The sequence below is a fragment of the Mirounga leonina genome, unplaced genomic scaffold, assembly GCF_011800145.1.
Source record: "Mirounga leonina isolate KUSES-001 unplaced genomic scaffold, KU_Mleo_1.0 Mir_97, whole genome shotgun sequence".
Classification (NCBI taxonomy): Eukaryota; Metazoa; Chordata; class Mammalia; order Carnivora; family Phocidae; genus Mirounga; species Mirounga leonina.
The window spans coordinates 5,721,047-5,748,605 of record NW_023270889.1 but is presented as its reverse complement, the minus strand read 5'-3'; the positions used below and the strand labels follow the sequence as shown (position 1 = coordinate 5,748,605).

At 39.4% G+C, this 27,559-nt stretch overlaps 1 protein-coding gene across 4 annotated transcripts in view; it reads left to right on the top strand.

Annotated features, from left to right (window-relative positions):
- The first annotated feature begins 5,520 nt into the window (after window positions 1-5,520).
- LOC118006463 (5'-AMP-activated protein kinase catalytic subunit alpha-1) overlaps window positions 5,521-27,559 on the top strand; it is a 33,390-nt gene continuing 11,351 nt past the window's right edge. The window contains exons 1-6 of one of the 4 annotated variants that reach the window (XM_034999126.1): window positions 5,523-5,647; window positions 6,867-6,990; window positions 20,862-21,003; window positions 22,659-22,752; window positions 23,187-23,231; window positions 26,816-26,960. In XM_034999126.1, coding sequence (XP_034855017.1) covers window positions 22,693-22,752; window positions 23,187-23,231; window positions 26,816-26,960 — 250 coding nt within the window. In that variant the 5' untranslated portion in view covers window positions 5,523-5,647; window positions 6,867-6,990; window positions 20,862-21,003; window positions 22,659-22,692. Of the gene's footprint in view, window positions 5,648-6,866; window positions 6,999-20,861; window positions 21,004-22,658; window positions 22,753-23,186; window positions 23,232-26,815; window positions 26,961-27,559 lie in introns of all 4 variants that reach the window. The other 3 variants (XM_034999127.1, XM_034999124.1, XM_034999125.1) reach the window with 3 other exon arrangements.

Here is a 27,559-nt window from a genome sequence, read left to right as displayed (position 1 = left end):
CTTATAGTCTCAAGGATATTATTTCCTTTAGCTGATAAGAACAGGGCAGCAAAGTTTAGATTCACATTTTTTGGTGAATGAATACACTTTCTGCTGCTGATCATGGATAGATCCACATGCCTGATACTCAGAGAATCAACTGGGAGGAGGGCAGGGTTGACGTTTTCTCATTAATAGTAAGCCAACCAGGATCAACCAACCACCTGTACATAGAGATAGGCCAAGGGAGTCCTGACAAAGAGTACTAAGATTTTCCCTAGAAAACAGTTCTGTGCCCAAATCTATAAGGGTAATTGAAGCTTAAAATTTGTCATGAGAGTGTTCTAAACATTTTTGCCTAAAAAGTTTCTAATTAGGAATCATCTACTCCAGTTAAACAGGGACAATCATCCACAGACTAATTTTAATCACTGTAACTTCTTGGGAGCTTCTAATATAAATTGACTGCTCTTTTTTCTGTCTCTTCCATAGACTTTTATTTCTTCTGGACCCTTCTAATTATCCATATTCTCTAAGTAAGTCTTCTGTCCTTGGATCCCTTAATTCTATGAACTGGGGAGATCTCATTCTTTTACCTTTCTTTGGAGTAACAGACCTGTATTACCAGTATCATCCTGGATATCTTTACCTGAATGTCCCTTAGATGCCCTAATGTTACAAATAAAATTCATTATTTCTATGAATCTCTCTTCCCCATCCCCCCAATAATCCCTCCAGAGGTAGAGAGGTAACTAAGATTTCTTCCTCACCCTCTCTGTCCACACCAATCTCTGTACATTGCTAATTCCATGTCTATGTCTTATGCTTTTCCTCTGCATACATAGTGCCTATCTCATTTCTTCACCAGATCTCCTGTTTTTTATCACCACTTTGGTCTTGCTGTTTTCCAATCCATCCTCCACACTGAATTCAGAGTTTAAAATTTTTTTCTAACAGTTAAAGAGTTTTTGACTCTGTAATATATGCATGCATAAGGTGCAAAACCAAAAAGTTAAGAAGGTACACAGGGAAATCCTGCCCCTTGCACCTGACTTCTTGATCACCCTTTTCCCTTACCAAAGGCACCCATAGCCATCAGTTTCTTTGGGAAAGAAAGTAATTCTAAAATGCATCTACTTCACGTCTTCTGTGGCTCATCACTCTATAACGTCCAAATTGAGAAGTACATATGAGGCTTTTCAGGATTTACTCCTGTTTCTCTTGTTTCTTCTAACAAGTCCCTCTGTACATCCAGATTTCATCCCCTGTAACTAGTTTGTTCTTCCCTGAAAAGCCAAAAGCTTCTTTCCCTCTGTGATTTTGCATATGCTCTTCCCCTACCTGGGATGCCTTGTTCCCCAAGTTTCCCCACACCCCATGCCATCCTTCTTTGAGTACAGTGCAATACCCCTTACTATTCCCCTAAATATATTCAAGTTGAAGCCTTTATGGACCTCCACGGATAAAGGTTGTGCCCTCCCTTCCTGAAACCCTTTCCAAAGGACATATATAGGGGGTTCCTGGCTGGCTCAGTTGGTGGAGCATGTGTCTCTTGATTTTGGGGTTGTGAGTTTGAGCCCCATGTTGGGTGTAGAGAGTACTTAAAAATAAAATCTTAAAACAAAAAGGACCATATATGTTTTTATTGTAGCACCTATCATTGCTTTGCCATGTTGAAGGCAGTACTGTGTTCCTTTGTTTTTTGAGTCCTCAGAGTCTAGCAAACTAATACTACTTGTTGTTTAATAAATATTGAGTATTAGTTACAATGTAACTACAACTAAGCTAAGGACACATTAGGCTGCATTAACAGAAGTGTAGTACTTAGCATTTTTAGTTCTGGCCACTATATTTAGAGAAAGAGATTGAAGAAGTATAATACCCACCTGACAGTGTACAGTTTACTAACACTGTGATGGCTTAACAAGAAAAGACCAAGAGGATGCACAGCTCCCATAGACTCTCTGAAGGGCCACAGAGGAAACAGGTGACAGTCACTTAGCGTCCTCCTGAGACCGGAAGTTCTCCATCAGGGTGTTGGGTCCCTGTGATATGTCTTCACCCATACTGAGATGTACTGTGACTTAGTTGTACTAATAAAGTTGAAGTACTGAAATCTGAAAACAATTTACCTTTCCCTCCCTCCTAAATTAGTGTGAAATCAAGGTTGCTTCTGTAAAGTCACTCCTGCCCACTTACATTCCAATATACTTTGCTTGAGATGGGGGTAGGGTTACAACTGATGGGTCTGGAATCTGGGTGTAAATCAGTTTGCCTTATCTTCACTTCTACCGTGGGAGAGTGTTGAGCATGTGAAAACTATCTATCCTGGGTGGGAGGAATATAGAGAACTGTCACCCTAGACTATGAGCTCCTCAAGGGTAGGGACCATGAATCTTCATTTTGTATTTATCCACAGTGTCTGGCAGTGCTTGAAGAAAGAAAGGAGTGAGGGTTTGGGGATGGATCAATGGGAGAATGAAAGGAAGACAGGGTGGAAGAAAATGTGACAGAAACTTTTTTTTAAAGATTTTATTTATTTATTTATTTGACAGAGAGACACAGCGAGAGAAGGAACACAAGCAGGGGGAGTGGGAGAGGCAGGCTTCCCTCCAAGCAGGGAGCCCGATGCAGGGCTCGATGCAGGGCTCGATGCAGGGCTCAATCCCAGGACACTAGGATTATGACCTGAGCCAAAGGCAGATGCTTAACAACTGAGCCACCCAGGCTCCTCTGACAGAAACTTTTTAAAAGGAATGAAGGATAGAGAAAAAGCAAAGGATTAAAGGAAGCTTATCATTTACCTTCTTAGAAGATGTTAAATTGAATTTAGTTTTTTTTTTTTTTTTAAGATTTTATTTAATCATTTGACAGAGAGAGAGACAGCGAGAGAGGGAACACAAGCAGGGAGAGTGGGAGAGGGAGAAGCAGGCTTCCTGCCGAACAGGGAGCCCAATGTGGGGCTCGATCCCAGGACCCTGGGATCATGACCTGAGCTGAAGGCAGACGCTTAACGACTGAGCCACCCAGGCGCCCCTTTAATTCAGTTTTTAACTCATCATAAGAAAAAAAAAAAAACAGCAATAAAAGCTGCTTAAACAGAGATTTTGGAAGACCAAATAAGGTGACCTCTAAGTTCCTACTCAATCCTTTGATCTAAGATTCTAGGTTTTATTTCCTCAACAATGCTTTTGAGTGAATAGTGGCATTTAATGAATATGTATTAAATAAAACTATAATCTAAAATATTAGAACAGAAACAAACTGATGTTTCGGTTAAAAAAACTTTATATTATTTTCTTAATTGGGTTTTCATAGTTTCATGAAGCTCATGAAGAGCTTGGCAATTGGTTTGTAAAATTCAGCTTCAGTTTGCTCCTTTGTAAGATGCTCTGTGGCTTAACCACGCAGGGCTGAGGTACCTTATGACTTTTTTCTTTTAGGTTAAAAGAAATAACAGAACTTTCCCAGGTCAAACTCTAGACACGATGCAAATTTAAAATAAAGTAAAGTAATTTAAGATGATACTTCATAGTAAGGTGCTTTTTTTTTTTTTCCCTAAGAGAATTCAGTAAGCTATTTCTGCTTCGTAGAGTTCTAAAATGTCTGGGCTGCAGAAACTCACAAGGCAAACAAGTAAAGGTGAAGAAACCAGAGAGCAAAAATTAAAAGAGTAACCACTGCCCAACCCCCAAATGTGTCAGTAATCAAAGACTTCTTAACTTCATGGTCCTTCAGATTATGTGCAGTCCATAATACAATAGCAACTGATTACCCAAGGCTACTTGTAACTGTTGTAATTCTAAGCTCAAGCTTTTGCTTCTCTTGCAGTGCCTTGCTTGGAACAAAGCAGTACTTAATGCATGTTACTTTGATTTCATAAACAGAAAGTATCTAAAAATCAGAGGAGCTGGGTAACTTTGCTTAGGAACAAAGAGGATAACATTTTTAGTCTTACATATATATATATTTTTTTAACTTTATTTTTTTAAAAGATTTTATTTATTTATTTATTTGACAGAGAGAGCGAGAGAGGGAACACAAGCAGGGGGAGTGCTCGGATGGAAGCCTGCCTCTCCCACTTCCCCTGCTTGTGTTCCCTCTCTCGCTGTGTCTTTCTCTGTCAAATAAATAAATAAATAAAATCTTTAAAAAAAAAGTTTGTCACATTTTCTTCCACCCTGTCTTCCTTTCATTCTCCCATTGATCCATCCCCAAACCCTCACTCTTTTCTTTCTTCAAGCACTGCCAGACACTGTGGATAAATACAAAATGAAGATTCAGGGTCCCTACCCTTGAGGAGCTCATAGTGGGAGTGGGAGAGGGAGAAGCAGGCTTCCCGTGGAGCAGGGAGCCCGATGCTGGGCTCAATCCCAGGACCCTGGGGACCATGACCTGAGCCGAAGGCAGACGCTTAACGACTGAGTCACGAAGAGTTCAACTCTTTGCCCATTGACACTGGCCCAAATGCTATGACACTGCAAATCATATCTTGTTTTTTTGTACACTTCATTTTGCCCATGTCAGCGGAACACAACTAAGTAGTGAACTGGCTTAAAAATTTAATACAAATAATCATACTTTCTCTACTTCCCCTGTAATACGTCACATCCCATTTGTATAGATAATAGACTAAATTTTACTCATTTCAAGTACAATAAATATTTGTCGATTGACTTGGTGTTTGCAAATATAAGCCTTGTTTTCAGTTCAAAGTCTACATTTTATCGGTAATCTAAAAATATTGATTCCTATGTCTGTAATATCCCATTCCTGAGCACACGTACGTTCACAATATTCCCAAACTGCTCCTTCCAACAGAGCTTGCTTGGGAAGGAAATTTCAGAAAAGCATCCATAAGGAGGAAAGCCCGACAACGCTGCTAGAGCTGTCGAGGTGACCAATAGCAACTTACTGGTTCAAAGTAACAACAACAACAACAACAACAACAACAACAACAACAAAGAGCAAGGGGGGATGGGTGGAAAAAGGGGAAACTCCATCGAAGATGCAAGTGACAACTCCCAGTGGCTTTTAGATTCCATCCGCACAGGGAAAATGAAAAGGTTAGAAAACAGTGACAGGGCGGTGTCCCCTGCCATGATTCAATTCACGCTGCACTAGTAACCAGCCACACAACTGCCTCACCCGAGTGGGCTTCCTCAGTGCCCAACTGTCCCCTCGGAATCGCAAGGAGAGCGGTACCCCTCCCCAGGAGTAACGATTAGGGGAGATCCCTGCTGGCAGAAACTCCGCCACAGAGGAGAGTGGCAGCCGAGGGGCTGCCCTCTTCGGCGCGCAGGTGGGCGGGCGCCCCAGGCCGAAACGAGGCAGCGCGAGGAAGCGGGGTACCGGTGGCTCTCCCAGCGACCCCTGCCCGCCCCGCCAGGGGGAGCGTCTGCGCCACGGCCGGCGGCGGGGACCGGCGGGCGGCGCTGGGCGGTGGCTCGGCGGCGCGGCTGCCCTCCCGCGTCCCCACCCCCCTCCCTGCCCGCCCCCGGCGCGGCCCTGCCCGCCCCCTCCGCCCCCTCCCGCGGCGCCATGCGCAGACTCAGTTCCTGGAGAAAGATGGCGACGGCCGAGAAGCAGAAACACGACGGGCGGGTGAAGATCGGCCACTACATCCTGGGGGACACGCTGGGGGTCGGCACCTTCGGCAAAGTCAAGGGTGAGGACCCCTGGGGCAAGGTTCGGCCCCAGCCCGCGATCCGGGCGACTTCCGCCTTTCGCACCTCTTCATCCTCCCCTGCCCCGGCGTTCCTTCTCTCCCAGGCTCGGCAGCCCCCGTCCTGGCTCCAGCGGGAGCGGAGTCAGAGGCCACCGCGGGACTGCGGCGCGACCCTCCCCGGCCGGGTGGGGGTGGGGACCGGTCGCCATGGCGACGGCGCCGCGGCCCGAGGGGCTTGCCAGTGCGAGGGGCGGGGATGCGGCGGTGCGAACTTCCCCGGGGGGGGCAGGCTAGGGTCGCGCGGCTGCTCTCAGCGCTGGGTGGGGGCGCCGGGGTCTCGGCCCGGAGCCTTGGGGAGAGGGCCTCTTGGTCGCTGGGGCTGTGCTCGCTCGTCTCAGGGCCAGCCCATCGCTTCCCTGGCAGTCCTCAGTATTGTCCGTATTTCCGTCCTCTTTAGGAGGTTCTCGACTTACCTGCCCGGGCTGGTTCTCAGGTGTGAAATGTGTCTCCCCGCCCCCCGCCACCACCTTCCCCCCAAAGTAAGCTTACTTTGGGGGTAGCTTAGAATTTTAAAAAAAGGGCCATCTCGTTGGGAAGGGTGACTAAATTTTTTTCGGAGCAGTTAATGAATGTAAACTGGTCCGTATTTGCGATGCATGGTTTATGTTCTGAATGCAGACTCTGTGCCTTTAGTGTTTCTGAATTATCAGTTTTGCAGACTCTGTGCCAAACCTGGTAGGTAGTGCAGATGTTGCCTCCAGATAGTATTTATTAGCTCATTAATGTAGTTCGTTTCCATTTATTTTCTCAGGATATTTATGTTTTAATAATTTAGTGCACATCATTTGAACTTTTTTTCTTTAAGTAAAGTGTGGAATCTCTTACCCTTGTGTTTCAGCACAGTATTCTGGAAATAACAAACTTGATCACCAGTCCACCAATTCTGGCACAAAAAGTTTAATTGAAAACTTTGTGAGGCGTAAATATTTTTTTTCTTTAAAATATTTGACTTTGTTATTAGGGATGTAGAGGAAGGAAGCATGGAACTGATAAATATTCATGCATTGGCTTTGGATATATAATAACCAATGACTTGCATATGCTAAGCTCTTGGTAAATATTTGACTTGAAAGAAAAAAAGTTGTGAAAGTGTACAGTGAATTAACTAACTGAGCCTTGCTTTACCGGAGCTAAATAAACATTTTCTGATTTTATCTAGGGATGGAAGAGGAGAACCCTTCCTTCTCTTGCTCTTTCTGAGTCATAGAACTGGAAAATTGCTGTATAGCCCACAGGGAAGCAACTGCCTAAGCCTTCTTATGAAAATCAGCAAGGCCAACAATGTAAGAAAGTAAGAAGCAAATGCCAGAATAGGGTAATAAGAGCCATCAGGGTGGGTCTGTATTAGGTCAGTAAGATGTCTCTGTGCCCTTAAAATTATTTATCTTTGGCTATGTTGTCTCTTTACTTGTTAGCAATTACAAACTGCTTTACAAATATTTGTAAGAAATGCTCAGTAGTGCCCCAAAATAGTGATGACAGTTTTGATACCCTCACTCCTCCCAGGGTTCTGCTTGGATTAGGATGCTCATCATTGTATTAAAGACCTGTGCAAAGTCAGGTCTCATTTTCTTATTTGCTAGGTAGCTTTTGGCATGGCAGATAGGAAAGCAAGAGAAATTTTTCATTTTCTGGATTTGATCTGTGTTGTGGCTGTGACATGAATCCTTCCAGTGAGTGCTGTTCCTTAACCTTCGTTCTTCCACATGTGCCTCTCTTGAAGTATTATACTGTCAAAGTCAACCTCTCCAAAGTATAGAAAAGCCAATATTCATCAAAGAATCACAGGTTTCATAGATAGGGTTAAATTTATTCATAAATACATTAGTTGATATTGGTCAAAATCCTCAACCAGTGCATTTTTAAGTTGTTAAACAGTTGGGATGCTTTCTGCTCCAAGTGCAGTAATAGAAAATCCAACTCAACCTAGCCAAGAACATCTCTTTCTGTGGTTCTTTCTCCAAAGCATGGAAGCTTCAGCATACCTCTCATGAGTGTCACTGGCTCATCCTGTCCATGGGGCCAGGGATGCCATGTGCTAATTGGGTTAGGCTTGTGTTCCTAAGTAGGTACAAGCAAAGGAGATTGCATTACCCTTGGTGGAATATGGCCCACTGTTGAATGTGTGTGTGGTGGGGGCATCTTTTTCTGAAGAATTTAGTATGGAGAGACAGGATAAATATCTATACAGAATGGGTATTAATTGTTAGGAGAAAGGCGGACATAGCTGCTCAGTGAGCAGGCAAAAACAACTATTACACTGGTGATGTTGGTAACTTAGCCTTAATTTGACAAGAATTCGTATCAATGGTATGATTAATCATATATTTCAATGGAGATAATTTGGAGTAGATAGAGCTTTTAAAATGAGTTACACATTGGTAAATTTAACATAGAAAAGGAATCTAATAGAAGATATGATATTGATATGCAGAAAAATTCCCAATATGATTTTACATGCTTAGAAGAAATTTAATTTTGGGGGGTGAAGGCGATTAAAAATTCGCAGTGATTATTTTGTTTCCTACTACAGGCTAAAAAAGTCACTTGGTAACCTAATGATACCATTGTGAGGAGAAAGTTTAAACAGACTACTAGGGTTGGTTTGGGATTATGCTTGAATTATCTTTTATTATTCCCAAGTTATCTTTTTTTCCCCCCCTGGTTATCAAGGTGTTAGCCTCTCCTCCCTTGCAGGGTCCACGTGCCTTTCCCCAGGTACAGCAATTATAAAAGCATGGATGAAAAGAGAGTCATGTTTCTATTGCAGTAAATTAAAATGGCAGTTTTTATTAAGTTTTCCAAGAGAAGAGAAGACGGTTTTTTTTAGTGGTGTAGGTGGTCTTCAGCAAATAAGTTGTTTCTACATGCAACCTATTTATTAAGTTGGTAAGTATTTTTCTACATAAAACTGCAATTTCAGGTAAATAGGTGACTATTCTCTTTGTCTTTTTATTTAAAAATTTCTTTAAGGAGGGGGTTCCTGGCTGGCTCAGTCAGTAGAGCATGCAACTCTTGATCTTGGGTCATGAGTTCAAGCCCCCACATTGGGTGTAGAGCTTACTTAGGAAAAAAATCTATATGTTATATAAATATGTATATATCAGCATGGGTAGATCTCAAGTTTATAAGGTTAGGCCACAAAAACCAAAGAAGTAGAACATGTACTGTCATGTTATTTATATAAATTTTTAAATCATACAAAAACACCCAAACATTGCTAGTGAGAGTAAATTGTTGCCACCTCTATAGAGTGTGACAGTATTTATTAAAGTTAACCCAGTAATTCAACCTCTAGGAATTTATCTTATAGATATACTTGTGTGTGTATGAAATAATGAGTTATTCATTGCCATATTATTTATAAATACAAAAGGTTGGAAATAACCTTTGTAGTAGGACAGTAGTTAAATTATGGCTATCCATACAATGATATACCTTGCAAACATAAAGAAAAAAAACAAGAGACTATATATAATTTAAGAAGCAATTTCCAAGGTGTATTTTTAAGAGGAAGAATAAGGGGGTAGTAGAACAAATGTGTATAGTATACCTACCATTTGTGTATAAAAAATAGGGGCAAATAAGGTATTTAAGTGTAACTACTTGCATATATATATGGAGCGTCCCTTTAAAGATAAACATGAAACAGTTACATTAGTTGTTCAGAGTGGGGGAACTAGGTAGCAGGGGGACATTTCACTGTATATCTTTTTGTGTTGTTTAATTGTGCAGTGCAGGTATTATGTATTCAAAAGAATATATAAAACTAAATTTGTAGAAATAAATGTAGGGAAAACATTGTTACAGTATTGTTTATGGATTCATACTCTAGGGGAAGATAAAGGAGAAAGGGATCTGGGAGGAGGCATACAGAGCTTCACTTGCATCTGTGATGTTTTATTGCTTAAGGTGGTGGTGGGTGGAACATGGGTATTTGGTTTGCCTTTTGGGATGCCTGAAATGTTACATTAAGAAAACCTGCCTTTCTCAGATTTCCACTATAGCTTTTAAAGCTCATCCTTCTCCAGGATTAAGGTATTTCCCTTATACTTCTAGAAGTGGGATTTTTTTTTTTTTTAAGATTTATTTATTTGAGAGAGAGAGAGAAAATGCACAAGTGGGGGGAGGGGCAAAGGGAGAGGGAAAGAGAATCCTAAACAGGCTGCACGGCTAAGCATGGAGCCCAACTGCAGCTCTGTTTACAATCCCAAGATCATGACCTGAGCCAAAATCAAGAGTCCTGTGCTTAACAGACTGAGCCCCCCAGGCACCCCGGAGTGAGATTTTTTTTTACTCTTTTAATTTTATTTATCTTAAAGATTTTATTTATTTATTTATTTATTTATTTTAAGATTATTTATTTATTTATTTGAGAGAGAGAATGAGAGACAGACAGCACGAGAGGGAAGCGGGTCAGAGGGAGAAGCAGACCCTCCTGCTGAGCAGGGAGCCCGATGTGGGACTTGATCCAGGGACTCCAGGATCATGACCTGAGCCGAAGGCAGTTGCTTAACCAACTGAGCCACCCAGGCGCCCTTATTTATTTATTTGACAGAGAGAGACACAGTGAGAGAGGGAACACAAGCAGGGGGAGTGGGAGAGGGAGAAGCAGGCTTCCCACAGAGCAGGGAGCCTGACGCGGGGCTCTATCCCAGGACCGTGACCTGAGCCGAAGGTAGATGCTTAACGACTGAGCCACCCAGGCGCCCCTACTCTTTTAATTTTAGAGTGGGAATGAAATAGGCGATCAGAGTATCTTCAGGAGATAATTCTTTGTGGCACCTCTTTCCTATTTAAAATTTTCTCTTTCACAGTATGATCTTGTTTCACTTCATGATTATATATCTGATTAGAAGAGCATTTGTTACAGTGTTCTACAGGTAGACAAAGTTCCCTTTGGAAAGCAATAACAGGTTGTTAGCTAGTAGTTGACTAATCCAATGTTCTTGTGAGGGAGACATTGTGAATTTCGGTAACCTTTGCTGTGGGTGACCTACAAGTCTTCCGTGGCAGAAATACTTGTCTTCCGTTTTGTTCAGAAACAGTATCATGGGGCGCATGGGTAGCTTAGTCGGTTAAGTGATCGACTCTTGATTTTGGCTCAGGTCATGATCTCAGGGTTGTGAGATGGAGCCGCACATTGGGCTCCGCACTGTGTGTGGAGCCTGGTTAGGACTCACTCTTTCCCTCTCTCTCTGCCCCTCCCCCCACTCACACTTGCTCTCTCTCCAATAAATAAATAAATAAATAAAATCTTTTTAAAAACCCAGTATCTTAGCACTACTGTAAAACAGTGACAGTCTGCAGAGTAAGATTTTGAGCTTTGGAAAGGGGGCTGGTTCTCTTAATGCATATTCCTGACAGGGTCTGCTTGATACTCATTGATTCTATGGAGCAGCAGTTAATTTGGCTGCAACTAAATTTAGTCAATAGAGAATCCTTTGCTTAGTTTTGAGAAAGCAGTTCAGGGTTTGAGGTTTGATATTGTGCCCAGCTCCCCCCCTCCCCCCCTGCAATTTTCTACTGCATATTGTTGGTGGGGTAGAGTAGATAGGTCATAAGACTTGGAGTCAGAAGGCCTATCCCAACTTGATCACTTAATAACTTTAGTTCATCAAGTTACATAATCTCTTAGAGCCTCATAATTACCTATATCATAGGTTTGTTGTGAGGCTCAAATGTGATAATGTGTTTTTTCCAAGCTATAAAACACTGTTTTCTTTTTTTAAAATATTTTATTTATTTATTTGACACAGAGAGAGAGAGAGAGACACAGCAAGAGAGGGAACACAAATGGGGAGTGGGAGAGGGAGAAGCAGGCTTCCCGTGGAGCAGGGAGCCTGATGTGGGGCTCGATCCCAGGACCCTTGGATCATGACCTGAGCCGAAGGCAGACGCTTGACGACTGAGCCACCCAGGTGCCCCTAAAACACTATTTTCAAAAGTATTATGTTCCTGAAATTCGGATATTGAAGTGTGTTGGTAATTGGGTTCAAGGCAAAATAACTGTTCCTATAATTAAGGAAAAGAACAGATTATCATATAATAGCTTTAAATTACCAAGATTTTGCTGGGAAGAAGAGGGAGAAAGATGATACTCAGAAGGGCTATTGCCTGCTCTGAAAGAGAAAATATTTGAGCCATCAGTGTTGGGACATTACTTGAAAACTTTGGAGGGAAAAGTCTGTATCCAAGTAAGACAGGTTAAAAATGTTTAATAGGTTTCTTTACCAGGCAATCCAGAGCCATTATTGTGTTAATATGCATAGCGGGTTTTCAAAAGGGAGAGCATACATCCTTTCCTAGACTTCCTTGCTTACAAAGTCTTTTTCTGTGTGTGTAGAGGCTTCAGTCCTAGTATTTCCTAGAGCGTAATTCTTAAAATTCATTGTGATAATTTTAGTTTTATGATTTTTCTAGCCCATAGAAAATTTGAATTCCCAAATTAGAACATTGGAGAGGGGGCTGTAAAAGTTGACTCGTAATAGGCTGTGAGGGTGAGACAACTTCAAAAAGCAGAAAACTGGGGCACCTGGGTGGCTCAGTCGTTAAGTGTCTGCCTTTGGCTCAGGTCATGATCCCAGGGTCCTGGGATCGAGCCCCACATCGGGCTCCCTGCTCCACAGGAAGCCTGCTTCTCCCTCTGCCTGCCACTCCCGCTACTTGTGCTTGCGCTCTCTCTCTCTGACAAATAAATAAAATCTTAAAAAAAAAAAAAAAACCCCACCAAAAAGCAGAAAACTACGGAGCTGGAACATAATACCTGGGAGCAAGAAGTCCTATCCAGCTAACTCCCACAGATGTCACTGTGTGAGGGCACAGGGGAGTAACTGATACTCATATAGGTGGACATTTGCTTGGTTCTCAGTCATTATGTACAGCGTGTTCCATTTAAGAATTCTTGGGGCATTTGTAGTGCAAATTAGAAAACTGGTTTTCAGAAAAGATTACTTTTGTTAATTTTAATGGTGAATATCGTATTTTAGAAAAAAACTGTTTTCTAGGGCGGCGATCACCAAGTACGACCACCTGGGTGGCCTCAAACAACAGAAATTTATTCTCTCCCAAGTTCTGGAGGCCAAAAAATCCCAAATCAAGGGACTTGTAGGGTTACACTCCCTCTGAAGGTTCGTGGTGAGAGTCTGTTCCTTGCCTCTCCAGCTTCTGGTGGCTCCTGGTGTTCCTTGGCTTGAGGTGGCAAAGCTCCAGTCTCTGCCTGTGTCTTCCCATGGCTTCCTGTGGGTGTGTCTGTGTTCTCTCCTCTTCGTATAAAGGATGCCATTCATTAGATCTAGAGCCCACTCTGAATCTAGGAAGATTACATGAACTTCAGATCCTTCACTGATGACATATGCAAATACCCTGTTTCCACATAAGAGCACATTCTAGGTTCTGGTGGACATGAATTTGGGGTGCAGGGGCACTATTCAGTCCATTACACTTGTCATTTTATATGCTTTTGGTTTTATGTTCTTGTTTCTCCCTTATAACGCTTTAATTTTCGAGAAACTTCTATTTATTTTTTTAAAGATTTTATTTATTTATTAGAGAGAGAGAGAGAGTGAGAAACAGCATGAGAGGGGGGAGGGTCAGAGGGAGAAGCAGGCTCCCTGCTGAGCCGGGAGCCCGATGTGGGACTTGATCCCAGGACTCCGGGATCATGACCTGAGCCGAAGGCAGTCGCTTAACCAACTGAGCCACCCAGGCGCCCCTAATTTTTGAGAAACTTTTAAATTGATCTGGTAGAATGAATAAAATGTGTTCTTGGTATCTTGTTTTAAAACATTGAAATTGGGGTGCCTGGGTGGCTCAGTTGGTTAAGCAGCTGCCTTCAGCTCAGGTCATGATCCTGGAGTCCCGGGATCGAGTCCCACGTCGGGCTCCCTGCTCGGCAGGGAGTCTGCTTCTCCCTCTGACCCTCCCGACTCTCCCCCCTCTCATGCTCTCTCTCTCTCAAATAAATAAATAAAATCTTTAAAAAAAAAAAAAACATTGAAATTGATATGAGGCAGGTTTTTAGTAGACTGAATTAATTTTCTCATATAGGATAAGGATCATAGTAGCAGTGCCAGGCATATAGTATGTGCAGTACTCAACTATTTCTTAAATGAATGAATGAATTTTTAGAATAATTTTTACTGGTATGGGGCAATTCAGTCTATTATTCTTTTCAAAACTATATAGGGGTACCTAGGTGGCTCAGTCGGTTAAGTGTCCGACTCTTGATTTTGGCTCAAGTCATGATCTCAGGGATCTCTTCCTGTTCCTCAGTTACCTGTAAAGTGTTACTAATAATGTCAGTCTTCTGGGGTTGGTTAGAGTTAGAGCATCAGTAGGTTTGGGCATAAAGTGGGTATGTCATGAATATTAACTACACAGTTGTGTATCTTAATTATGTTACGTGTTATAAATCAAGTAGATTTATATTTTTAAATAACCTGATTTAAACTCAAGTCTGATTAGCCTGTGTTTTAGCTCTGTGCTCTTGTATGACTAAGTGTTCCTGTAGTTTTTAGATAGTAGGTGAAATCACTGTCAAGGATTTGGTGCTAAGTGTGTATGTTTAGCAATAATGTGTTGAAAATTAACCAGAGTCAGGGAAGGGTTGAACTTTGGAAGCTAGAAATCTCAGGATTGGTGGTGCTGGAAGGGGGGAGGATGGGGCAGGTTGTGGAATTGAAGCTTATGGGGATGGGAGCTAGATGCATAGAAATTATAGCTATTATTTAGCACTTATTAGGGCTTAAAGGAATGCTACTGAATCTAAGTGGGTAAGGAGGACAAATCAAAGAGCTGAGATAATTGGCCATATGTGGATTAAAGCAGAAAATTTAGGGCTGATTAAATAGTGATGGGGGCAGATTTGGGAGCAGTGGAAAATAAATAGCTCTAAATAGTGATAGCCACCATTTATTTATCAAGCATTTACTATGCCATGAAAAGTGCTTTACAAACCCTACTTCATGCATTCCTTACAGTCACTCTTGTAAGGAGTATGTGGTATTCTTATTTTTATAGACAAATGAATAGAAGGTTGAAGTAATTTAACTTGCCCAGGTCAAACATTAAGTAAACAACCTTCATACTGGAAAGAACCCAGGTCTGTGTTTTGTACACAGATTGCCTTCTCATGTAGAAGGAGAATGGGGCGTTCAGCCCTATTTCTAAAAAAGGTGAATCTAACACCTATCATTGTTTTTTTTTTTTTCTTCCCTTTCAGATATTTTAATTGTAAAGAATATAAAACAGTAAGTAAAATTTGAAAAAAATCACTGTAGGATAACTATTTTCATTTTAGCACATTAGCATTGTCATATAAATATTTTTGATATAGCTAGAAAATGTAGAATGCATATATAATTTTTGTGTGCTCTTTTCATATTTATAAGAACATTTTCTATAGTCTTATGAGAAAGTCTGTTATGTTGGAATAGCAAGGTATTAAACTGTTCTCTGAAATTGGTCATTTAGGTTATTTGCCGTCTTTGTTCTTAAATAAGACACTATAATAAAAACAGTTATGCACATTTAAAAAAAAGATTTATTTAGGGCACCTGGGTGGCTCAGTTGGTTGGGTGACTGCCTTTGGTTCAGGTCATGATCCTGGGACGCATTGGGCTCCCTGCTCAGCGGGGAGTCTGCTTCTCCCTCCGACCCTCCCCCCTCTCATGTGCTCTCTCTCTCTCTCATTCTCTCTCTCAAATAAATAAAAAAAAAAGATTTATTTGAGAGAGAGAGAAAGAATGAGTGGGGGGAGGGGCAGAGGAGAGATTTTCAAGCAGACTTCCGTGTGGAACCCAACGTGGGGCTCGATCTCAGGACCCATGAGATCATGACCTGAGCCAAACGAAGAGTGGGATGCTTAACTTATTGAACCACCCAGGTGCGCAATAATTATGCACATTTTTAAATCTACTTAATTCTAAGTTAAATTCTGAGTAAGGGAACTACAGATTTTTTAAAAAATATATTGCTCTTAATGCTATTCTAAGATACCAGTTCCCTTTTATTTCCCTAAAATGTTCTATTGGTATACCAGCCATGAAAAAGGAGTTAGTGCACTAATTTTCCCTTAAAAAAACAAATTGATCATGTACCCTGCTTATTTATTTACTTAATAGTAGTGTGTGTGTGTGTGTGTGTGTGTGAGAGAGAGAGAGAGAGAGAGAGAGGATTTGATTTCGTTACAGTGGCTGTCATGACACCTTCCCCTCCCTTGCTACTGTTCAATTTTTGTTTGAATACTATTTATACAGTCATACTTCTGTGATTTGTATTGCTTCAAAAATGAAGATATGCCTCTGTTTCTTCTAATTAATTTATAATTTGATGAAATGTTCATGTATTAGAAAAAAGTCTTCAGTTGTACCTTGATTGTTTGGTTATTGATTTCATTCTATTCATTTAGCTTTGTCTTGGAGGGGGCTTCTATTATTCACAGGTGGAATTATACTCTACTCTCTATTGTGCATGAGTTGAATTTTACTTGATTCCCTGTTCTTTATCTATCACCATCCCTTGGCGCAAGCCAAGCTACTCATGCTGTTTGACAAAGTCCAAGTACAGGGGACGATCCTGAAAACAGGAGACTCCACAGCTGGCTCCTGCTATTCTCTTTCATTTTGTTTATGGCAATCTTTATAATTGTGGGAATATTTCTGGGCTGGCTCCTGCTGTTCTTTTTCATTTTATTTATGGCAATCTTTATAATTGTGGGAATATTTCTGGGGTTTCATGATAAAGTGACTACTCAGTTACACCTATCTAAGCAATCATAATGAAACTAATTCCACGAAGAATTAGTTTCTATAGAACAAAATAACAAGACGGTCACACTCTGCCTAGCACCTTTCTCTTTGAGTACTGTTTTTTAGTTTTAGCGAAAGCCAATAAGCAGAAATCAATAAAGGTCATGTTAATCATTACAAAGGAAAAATGAAAGAAGGCTATGGCTGTAATCCAGAAAATGATCTAAGATTTGGAAAAACAAAAATAGCCTAACATACAAATAAAGTTCCTCCGATGTTGTCAGGAGGAGATGCTTGCAACCTGACCCTGTGTCTGTGTCTCCTCATTCGCCGACGCCGTCCTTTCCTACGAGAGACCCACCCCGGCTGGAGCTGGACTCCAGCAATCCCTCTTTTTCTTGCTAATTTCTTCCTCATTTTTGGTATGTGTTCCATAAAATTTTCGGTCACATTCCTGCAACGTACTGCTTTCTAAGTGATTTTAATTGTTCTGTTGTAAAATTCATCCTGCTCTGCTCTTATTTTGTAACTTCTGTATTTCTTTTTTTTAATTTAAAAGATTTTATTTTTAAGTAATCTCTGCCCCCAGTGTGGGGCTCAAACTTACAACCCTGAGATCAAGAGTCCCATGCTCTACTGATTGAGCCAGCCGATGCTCCATAACATCTGTATTTCTTACCACCTTGTGATAGTTAATTTTTTATACAACATTCATGTAGTTCTTGGATGAGCATTATTAATGTCTATTCTTTTTGCTTTGGTCTTTTGCACTTTAAAACTTTTTGGTTTTTCTTACTTTACAGTTATTTTGGTCATCTTCAGAGGCCAGGAAGGTCCCAGGGACCAGGTTGCTTTTGGTTGCTACTGTTTTCTTTGGCAGTGTTACTGGCATATAGTAGATGCCCAGGACGTGAATGCATTTGAGAGAATGCTTTGAATCTCCTATTTCAGTTCCTTATTTAATGATAGAATATACATCTGGAGTTTCAGTAAGAACCAGTTGTTACTTAAAGTTAATTGGGGTTGAAATTTGGCTGAGCAGGGTGGGATATGAGGGAACTGTGGTTGATTTGTGATGAATTGGAGTTCAGTCCCAAATGGATTCTGCTTTCATATTCTTTCCAAATCTTTCCAAAGTCTGCCAGTAGTATCTAGTATTGTGGCTGTCCTAGTCTTGTTTCAGCTATGCAATTAATGAGAGGGTTTCTACTAAGCCATTGCTTGGAGATTTGGGGGGTAGTTGGGACAGATGAGATTACTACTTGTTCAGCTATCAATACACTAGGTCTAAGAAAGAAGATGCTTCCTGAATTGGGGTTTAACAGTCAAGTTGACTGCTCTTAATCGCATCTGATTGATATTGGAGATTGGAGAAAGCCTTATCAGAAATTAGAATGTGCTTCTAATTTCCACAGTCCATTTCAGCTACGATTATAGCTTTTTCTGGATCCCCCAATGTAAAATATCAATGTATATTTTAATGAGTTTTTGATGGAAGTATGTCCAGTGCATTCTTACTCTGCTATCTTTCAGGAAACCTCTGTAATTTCTTAGCCATGGATGGTTTTGAGATTAGTTGAGCTATACAAATGGTGGTTATAAGAAAATTTAGAGATTCCATTTACATTGTAGTAGTTTAAAAACTTTTGATTCTGTGACAGTGCTTTGGGTTAGGGTAGACTGGTGCAGTTACACATTTGCTCACTTGCTGGAAAGATTTGTATTATAGAGGGATTGTGCAGGTTAAAGAATCTGGACAAAATGGAAGGTGAACTTCGGTGGTAAATTGTATTTTTGAAAAGGATTGAGACATACTCTGACTTAAATACTTTTCTTGGAGTCTTACTTAACAAAGACTTTTTTCTCCAAATGTGGAATATCTATATAACCTAACCTTGGATTTAATATTATTAATTAAAACATTTAAGGAAAGTAGCAAATGCTTAAAAAAATTCAAAATAATGAGGAATTACCCCATCTCCTGCCCCTCTCAAATGCTGGGGTTATGGTGGGGTAGAAGAGCCCATCACTCATTATCTTGGTTAGCTGGTGGGGGGAAAATGTTGAATTGTTGAAAACCATTGGACCTGATGATCTGTAGAGTTCTCTTTAGTTTCTAAAATTCTATGCTTTTTTTTGTTATATCATCAAGAGCAAATATAAGTGAGGAGCAAGCAATGAGTGTTTTGTCTTTTAGAAAGATAGTTTATCTTGTTGCTCCCTTGCTTTAAAAACCTGCAGTGGTTCATAATCCTTGAGGGTTTTTAAAGGGTGGGCAGGCTCAACTCCATCCCAAATCCCAGATCAAGCGGGAAAGCTTGATTGGAATAATGAGGAAAAATTCTTTGTTTAAAATAATGTTTTAAACATAAGAAGTTTAAAATATCAATGTTGAGTTTTCAACTTGGAAATAGTAGGAAGTATTGTATTAATCTGCTAGGGTTTCCATAACAAAATACCACAGACTGAATGGCTTTAACAACATATTTTCTCACAGTCTGGAGGCTTAAAGTTTGAGATTGAGGTTTCAGTAGGGTTGGTGCCTTATGAGTCCTAAGGAGAGGACTCCTTAGCTTGCAGATGGCTGCCTCCTCCCTGTGTCCTCACACGGTTTCCTGCGTGTACCCTGTTGTCTCTCTGTGTGTCCAGATTCCCTCTTAGAAGGATATCATGAGTAAGCTGGATTAGGACCTACCAAAACTGTCTCATTTTAACAGTCATTTCTTTAAAGGCCCTATCTCTAAATACTGTCATATTCTGAGACCAGGGTTAGGGTTTCAACATATGAATTTTGGGGGAGACACAATTTAGTACATAACAAACATTAATAACTAGGAAGGGATTTCTTACTTACCATTATCTTTGCTTTTCAGCTGGTAATTATCAAGATTGCCAGGGAGAGCTCTCAGCTATTAGTCTTACAAACTATGTTCTAAGTTAGAAGAGAACATTTTCTTCCTAAAAAGCTAAACTCCTAAGTCACTTATTAAAATAACAAAACTTGATACATACATATTTCAAAAAGTCAAATAGTGTTAAGAGGTATGGTATATTTATAAAACAGAATTCCTTACCCTCACTCTCAACTCTTTTCTTCTAGTATTTATTTCTAGTTGTTGTTTTTTTTAACCTCTATATTTCTAATTGATCTATGCATGCATACAAGCTATTTCTTAATTCTTGTTGATGGATTTTTGTTGTTGTTGTTGACTTTCTATTATGGTACATAAGGATTTCAGTTCTCTTACACCTTTTCCTCTACACCCTCATTCTTCTAATATAATTATATCATACTTAAAAAAATCCATATTTAGCATTTCATAATTGTGACTGTGTAAAAACTATTTGCCAAGCCAATACTGTGACTATTTTCTTTCTTTATAATTTTTCCTGGAGTTATTAAATTACCTTGTTTTTTTCCATTTGCTTAGTTTTCTTTGAACCTGAGGCTATATTTCCTGTATCTTCAAATGCCTTTGTCAAAACCTCTCTCAATACAATATTCTGTACTTTGAAACCAGTAGGATAATTTATCAGTCTCCCCTTCCTGCAGCCATCTTGGATCCTCTATCACATTTCTGTCTGGATTTGTTGCCTCTAGGCCATCTACACATCTGTTACCTAGGACTTTGCCTCATTACCATATTGGGGATTATCTTAGTTTTTCTCCTGTACTGGATCCCTTCTTTACTGGATATTATCTTCCTTGGTTTATTTTGCTGATTTTGATAGGATATATATTCTACAGTAGGTTCTAGAGGAAGGGTAAATAAAAGCTAAGTTTTGGAGATTAAATTCTGCTATCACCATTGATTATCTGGGCATAGCATTCAAAATTGAAAGAAAATCACTTAATTTTTTTAATTCTTAAAAATAGAAACTGCATGTTCATGAACTGAAATTTGGAAGGTTCAGAGGGTTATGGGTAGGGGAAATGTGTCTGTAGCAGGAGGGAGTTTTTTGGGATGACGAAACTGTTATGTATTTGATTCTAATGGTGGCTTTACCAGTTTCTATATGTTAAAATCCATAGAACTGTTCACCAAAAGAAAATAGTTATTTTTTTAAAAGTTCAGTTTGTATGTATGATAGCTTAAGAACTAAAAAATAAGTAAGAATTTAAAAGGGCAAAAAGGTATACAGCAAAAAGGAAGTTTCTTTTCTTTCTCTCTCTGTTAGCTTTCCAGTTTTCCTTTCTGGAAGAAACCACTGTTACCAGTTTCCTATGTATTCTACCACTTAATCACTCTTGGACATGTAAACAACATTTAGGGGCAAATCAGGCAGAACTGAAAGGAAGTTAAATTTGCTCAGTATTTTCTGAGATTACTACTCTTAGAATAACATCTAAAATGTTATTAATCAAGCCTGGCACTAATTTGTTAAAATTATTTCTCCTACAGTTGGCAAACATGAATTGACTGGGCATAAAGTTGCTGTGAAGATACTCAATCGACAGAAGATTCGAAGCCTTGATGTGGTGGGAAAAATCCGCAGAGAAATTCAGAACCTCAAGCTTTTCAGGCACCCTCATATAATTAAACTGTAAGATCTGATTATATTAAATATAGTCATATCATTTTTTAATCATTTTTGTTAACCTGCTTAATCTGACAAGTGAGAAAGATGACTGACATTTCTTGAATCATCCCTCAAGGTTTTAAAATTTCTGCCTGTTCATGTATTCATCTAACCCTATTCATGGTCACTTAAATCTATGTCCATGTTTTGCCCTTGTGCTTATCAGCTGTTAACTTTCTCGTTCTTGTCCTCTGTACATGCCGTCTGATCGATAACTTTCTGTGCTCCTATTGCTATAGAACCAACAATGATTTGCTAGTAGAAAATGTTGACCTCCACATTTCACATGATGTCACTTAGCCTCACTAGAGACAAGAGAAAGGCAGTAGAAAGGGTTTCCCCCCCACGCTGCTTATATCTGATAAAACAAATCACAAATGACAGAATTTCAGGAATCCAGTATTCAGAAGGGCAATAGTAGAATTCTGGTGGTTTTACAGTTGCCAATTGTAGGGTCTCCATAGAACTTACTTATTGCTCAGTTTTCTTATGCGGGCTGTCAGTTACAACTGCTAAGGCTTTTATACTGAACTGGCTGGCTCCAGATTTGTTTCACTCTCACCTCTTCTCATTTGCTGAGGTGCCATGGTTTTAAGGTGCATATGGGTGCTGATGACCCCTAAGTACACATCTCCTGCTTTCATACCTCTTCCCTGAATCCCAGTTTCATACACCCACTGCCTACTTTACATCTCCATTTGGATGCCAGAACTGAACTTTCAGTTATCCTCCCCCAGCCTGCTCTTCACACAGTTCTCACCCTCTGAGTTAATATCCAGTTCCTCAGGGCAAAACGTAGGAACCATCCTTAACTTCGTTGTTTCTCTCACTTCCTACCATCCATTCCATCTCTTTCTTCAAAATAGATCTAGGATCTTAGTGTTTCTCAGTTCCTTCATTGCCATCAACCTCATTTGAGCCACCGTCATCTCTGTCATGGACTCCTGCAGTAGCTTCTTGCTTCTCCCTTTACCATCCGCAGTCAGTTCTTCACATTGCTGCCATAAATTAAAGCCACCCTTTTAATAGATCAGACCACATGACTACTTTGCTTAAAACCTTCAGTAGCTTTGCATCTCCCTTAGAGTAGAAGCCAAAACTTCATCCTGGCTTGTAAGGTTCTCTGTCCTTTAGTCTCCAGTTACCTCTTTTACTCCACATCCTGTTTCTCTCTGCCAACTCACTCTGCTCTAGCCTTCTTACCATTCCTCAAACATGCCAGGCAGGCTTCTACCTCAGGGCCTTTGCACTTGCTGTTCTCTCTGCCTGGTTCACTTTCTTCCTAGATCATGGTATGGTTTGCTCCCTTCTGTCAGGTTCTGCTCAAATGTTACTTTATCAGAGTCCTTCCTTAAACACCCTGTATGAGAGACTCCCCTCAGTTTGCTTTGTTTCTCTTCATAGCATGTTCCACCACCTGAGATATTGCTTGTTTATTTAGTGTCTGTTTCCTGGCTCCTGGAACATGAACTCCATGAAGGCAGAGAATTTGTTTTGTTCCCTGCAGTTTTCCCAGCTAATAGCATAGTGCCTGCTATATTATAGGCGCTTAGTGAATATTTACTGAATGAATGAATATACATGTTTTAATATTGGTAGATAATGTTTTCTCTCACCAGGTACCAGGTCATCAGTACACCATCTGATATTTTCATGGTGATGGAATATGTCTCAGGAGGAGAGCTATTTGATTATATCTGTAAAAATGGAAGGGTAAGCAGTTCTGATTTAATCCTGTATATATTTTGTAACTCCCCTTGTTCCTTACTAGCTTTAAGATGTCAGCGATTTTGTTAAGAGGTCTACTTAATAACCAGTTCCCTTAGTCATGTATTTGTCAAGAATCATAGACTATTTAGAGTTAGAAAAGACCTTAAAGATATTTCCTTAGCCTGCTTATGCAGATGTGGAAGCTGAGACTCACGATTTATATATTTACTCAAGGTCACGTGGTTTATTAATGACAGAATTGGATTGAGACCCCAGAACTCATGATCCTCCAACTCATGCTTTTGGGGTATACAAATACTTGTAACATGTATCTTGAAGTATATATTTAATCCTTACAAAATGTATTAATACTTAAAGATCTAGGCTTGCTAGTCAACCCTAGCCACATTTAAATTGCATTCATTTTTTGGTTTCAGAAATCTGATGTACCTGGAGTAGTAAGAACAGGCTCCATGAAGGAGGTAGGAATTAGACTTAAAGAATTTAGAGTTGGAAGGAACTTTAGAAGGCATTTGGAACAGGTCTTAAGTTACAGACCCAAAAAGTGAACACCTCCCCCCCACCCATATTTTTTTTCTTATACCCAGGTTAAGTGGTATGCTAAAACCTCTTTCTAGAAGACCTGTATCTAGCAATGAGAAGCCATTTTTTCCCTCCCAATCTAAAGTTCTTTATATCATTCATTCATTTGTTCTGTGTAGCGTTATCTGTTTACTTTCATCAAAACCAAGCTCATTAAATGACCAAGTTAATTTTGATTTTACCATTTTTTAACATGGTTCTTTTCAATTTTCAGGTATTCTGTTTCTCTGTTCACTAACCCTCCCTTCCCCCCCACTATGTTATGCCTGGAATAATGGAAACAGGCAAAAGTTGAATTGGCATCTTGTTCTCTTATCTTTTCCGTTTGTCATTTCTTGGTCATTTTGCTTTACATTATGGGAATTTTCTTCAATTTTTTACCTGTTGCATATTAACATTTCAGCTGCCATATTTTCTATTTCAAAGATCTTTCTTGTTTTCTGAAATTTTCTTTTTTAAATAGCCAGTTCTGCTCAACAGATACAATAACCTTATCTGTCTGAGGGTAACAATTAGGTTTTTTTTTAAAGTTTTTAATTTTAATTCCAGTATAATCAACACACAGTGTTATTTTAGTTTCAGGTGTACAGTCTAGTGACTCAGCAATTCTGTACATTACTCAGTACTCATCATGATAAGTGTACTCTTAATCCCCATCACCATTTCACCCATGCCCCCACTCATCTCCCCTTTGGTAACCATAAGTTTGTTATCTATAATTAAGAGTCAACAATTGTAGTGTTTTTTTGTTTTGTTTTGTTTTTGTTTTTTTAAGTCTTCATCTGTTTCCTGCATTGTTACTCTACCTTCTGTGCTCCATTTTATTGGTCTTGGTCTTTTGTACCTGGCCCTTCCTCAGATGTCTGGTGATTCTTGGTTGTCTGCTTATATTTATTTGAGTGAGGTACTGAATGCCAAGCTCATGTAGGTGGAACTTATTGATTGGTGGGCCTTCCCATCCTTTGAATAGGTAGGGATCTGTCCATTTTATTAGGATATACCAAATGTCCGTAATTTCAAATATTTTTCCTTAGATCAGAAGGTTGCTCCAGAAGAAACCTTCCAATTTTCTTGAGGGTATTAGCTGTCAGTACTCTGAGAGCTGAAATGGGAAGAGGCCTGCAAGTCTCAGTAGTTAGTATGTTGACTTCCACTTAATCCCCGTGTTTTCCTTCTGGTGCCTCATCTCTGCCTTGGTGTCCTTGAGAATAGAGCTGGTTCAGCCTTCCTAGAGTAAATCATGGGTCTTATTCCTCAGGTGGGGTGAGTTTAAAACTTCTTACTGTAACCGATTGTCCTGTTTTCAGTCCTCCTCTCATTTCTCCCTTCCCAAATTTCCAAGGCTTCTAAAAGCTTTTCCAGGGTTCTGTGTGCAGGCTAGTTTATTACTGGTTTCCACCCCTGTGGGCTTAGGTTTCTGCTCTCTCTGTTGGTGAAGTCTTTATCACTGTTCATCCATTGTACAGTTTAGTGACTCCTCTTTTTTTTTTTTAATTTTTTATTTAAATTCAGTTTAGTTAACATATAGTATATTATGAGTTTCAGGGGTAGAATTTAGTGATTCATTGGTTGCATATAATACCCAGTGCTCATGACTTCAAGTGCCCTCCTTAATGCCCACTGACTCCTCTTGATGACTGTTGTCACTTCTCTTGCTCTTTTTGTCTTTATATGCTAATGTCATTTTAGTGATGTTTCAAAGGGTGGAGACAAAAGGTTTGATCTGCCATGTTTAACTGGAAATATGCTTTAACTTTTCTAATATTCTTTTGTAGACTTCCCCTCCATCTTTTGTACTGTATTTGTCAATATAATATAATTTTAATTTTTGTAGCCTGTTTAGTTTACCTATTATATTTTGTTTAATCAGTTTTCTTTCACATTTAGAACACATTCTTTTTTTCACTTAGTATGTTTGATATAAAGTTGTATTAAAAAAGTGAACACTACATTTTTTCTAGAAATAAATGAGACTGCTAACACATTGTTATTTTCTCTAGAGGAAGGGTATCTCATAGTACTTCAGTAGTTTTAATTTTGCTTTCAAAAGAAATTACTAGTTTATCTTTTCTCCTAGATTGTCCCTGCCATGTGAAGTGTAGAAGTCTGGTTTTAGAATGCTAATTTGTGGCCTCTGTTAGAGAATTGCATATTAGAGTCCTTTGCCTAGAGAACTAATAGGCTGTTTATTAAATGTGACTTCTTGGTAGAGGCTCATTCAAGTAATGGTTATTACTTTTGAGAAAAAAAATCATAAGACAAGAAAATATGGATAAATGGAATGAGAAGGTTTTTTTTTTTGAGTGAGATTTCTTAAAGAATTTTTTTTTTTTAAAGATTTTATTTATTTATTTGACAGAGAGAGACACAGCGAGAGAAGGAACACAAGAGGGGGAGTGGGAGAGGGAGAAGCAGGCTTCCTGCAGAGCAGGGAGCCTGATGCAGGGCTTGATTGATCCCAGGACCCTGGGATCAGGACCTGAGCCAAAGGCAGTCGCTTAACGACTGAGCCACCCAGGCGCCTCAAGAATATTTTTTAAAATGTTAGTTGCTACATAAGATAACTTTTTTCAGATACATGCTTTTTATATTTTATTAAACAAATGAATAAAGGTTTTTCTTTTGTTAAAACTAGAATGTCTTTATTTTAGGACATATAATTTGATTGCTTGCTAATTCATTAAAAATCTTGAATGTTACTTCCTCATATAGTCTAAAATAATATCATCCACCCCAACATAATTCTCTGTGCCCTTATTCTGCTTTATTTTTCTTCAAAACACTCCTTGATGTTATTTTTTTATATTTATTTTTTATTGTCGATTTTTTTTTAAAGATTTTATTTATGTGATAGAGAGGGAGAACACAAGCAAGGGGAACAGTAGAGGGAGAGGGAGAAGCAGGCTTCCTGCCAAGCAGGGAGCCTGATGCAGGGCTCAATCCCAGGACCCTGGGATCATGACCTGAGCCGAAGGCAGACCCTTAACCATCTGAACCACCTAGGCGTCCCTGTTGTCGATTTTCATCAACTAGATTAGGACCTTTGTTTTATTCATTGCTGTATCTCGAGTGTCTGAAACAGTGCATGGCACATTGAAGATGTTCAATAAATATTTGTTAAAGGAATGAAGGATTAAATATTTCCAATTTATAGGAGAAAACACGTCTAGTTTCAAGTAGAAATTGAAACTATTTGACATAGCTCATGAAATATAGAGGAAAGCAAGCTATGACAATGTAGTCACAAAGGTGATAACAAAGTTGAGTTACTGATTTGGGTTCCAAGATCCTCTTAGCATTTTGTGCTGTATATATCCATCTCCTCCCCATTTCAAAAATGTCTCAGGATGAGGTTCATTTGGAAGATTTCATGCATTTTGACAGTCTTATAGGGTGGAGAATTGCAGGTATAAGAATTTCTTCTGAAAAACACACTTTTAAAATGCCTCTCTACTTTTCTTAGCTGGATGAAAAAGAAAGTCGGCGTCTCTTTCAACAGATCCTTTCTGGTGTGGATTATTGTCACAGGCATATGGTGGTCCATAGAGATTTGAAACCTGAAAATGTCCTGCTTGATGCACACATGAATGCAAAGATAGCTGATTTTGGTAAGGAGATTTTTATAGTTTCGCGTATTCATCATGTTTAACGAACATCAGTAGCATTCTTCAGATAACTTTTACTTCTGTGCAATGGATTGAGTACCCCCAAATAGTGTATCCTCACCATTTTGTCTGTGAGCATACAAAAAAGAGAAGAGATAAGGAATTCTCTTCTTAGCTTTATGTCTTTAAAATTGAGTCTTATGAGAGTAGGTAAATAAGTTGGTAGCCTTAGAAGCATCATTTGATTTGAGACTATTATTTGTGAAGGAGAAGTTAGCAACCTATTTCCAGTGTGTTCTTTTGATCAAGTATAGAGCAAGAGGAGAGACTGGAATGGAGTTACTCAAACTCTGAAAGCCAGAAGGTAAATTATATGAACAAAATTATTAAAAAAAAAAAAAAGTAAAATATTTTAAATGATAGAAAAGCATAATTTCAGCTTGGAGGAACATTATTTTGATTGTCAAAAGTGAATTTATTTTTTCTTTATTTTCTATGTAAATTGCCACTGACATTATTAAATCTAAGAAAATGAATCTCTGCAACTCTCTTTTGCTTAGCTTCAGTTCAAATCAGAGGAGATTGTTATAACTATTTTCCTC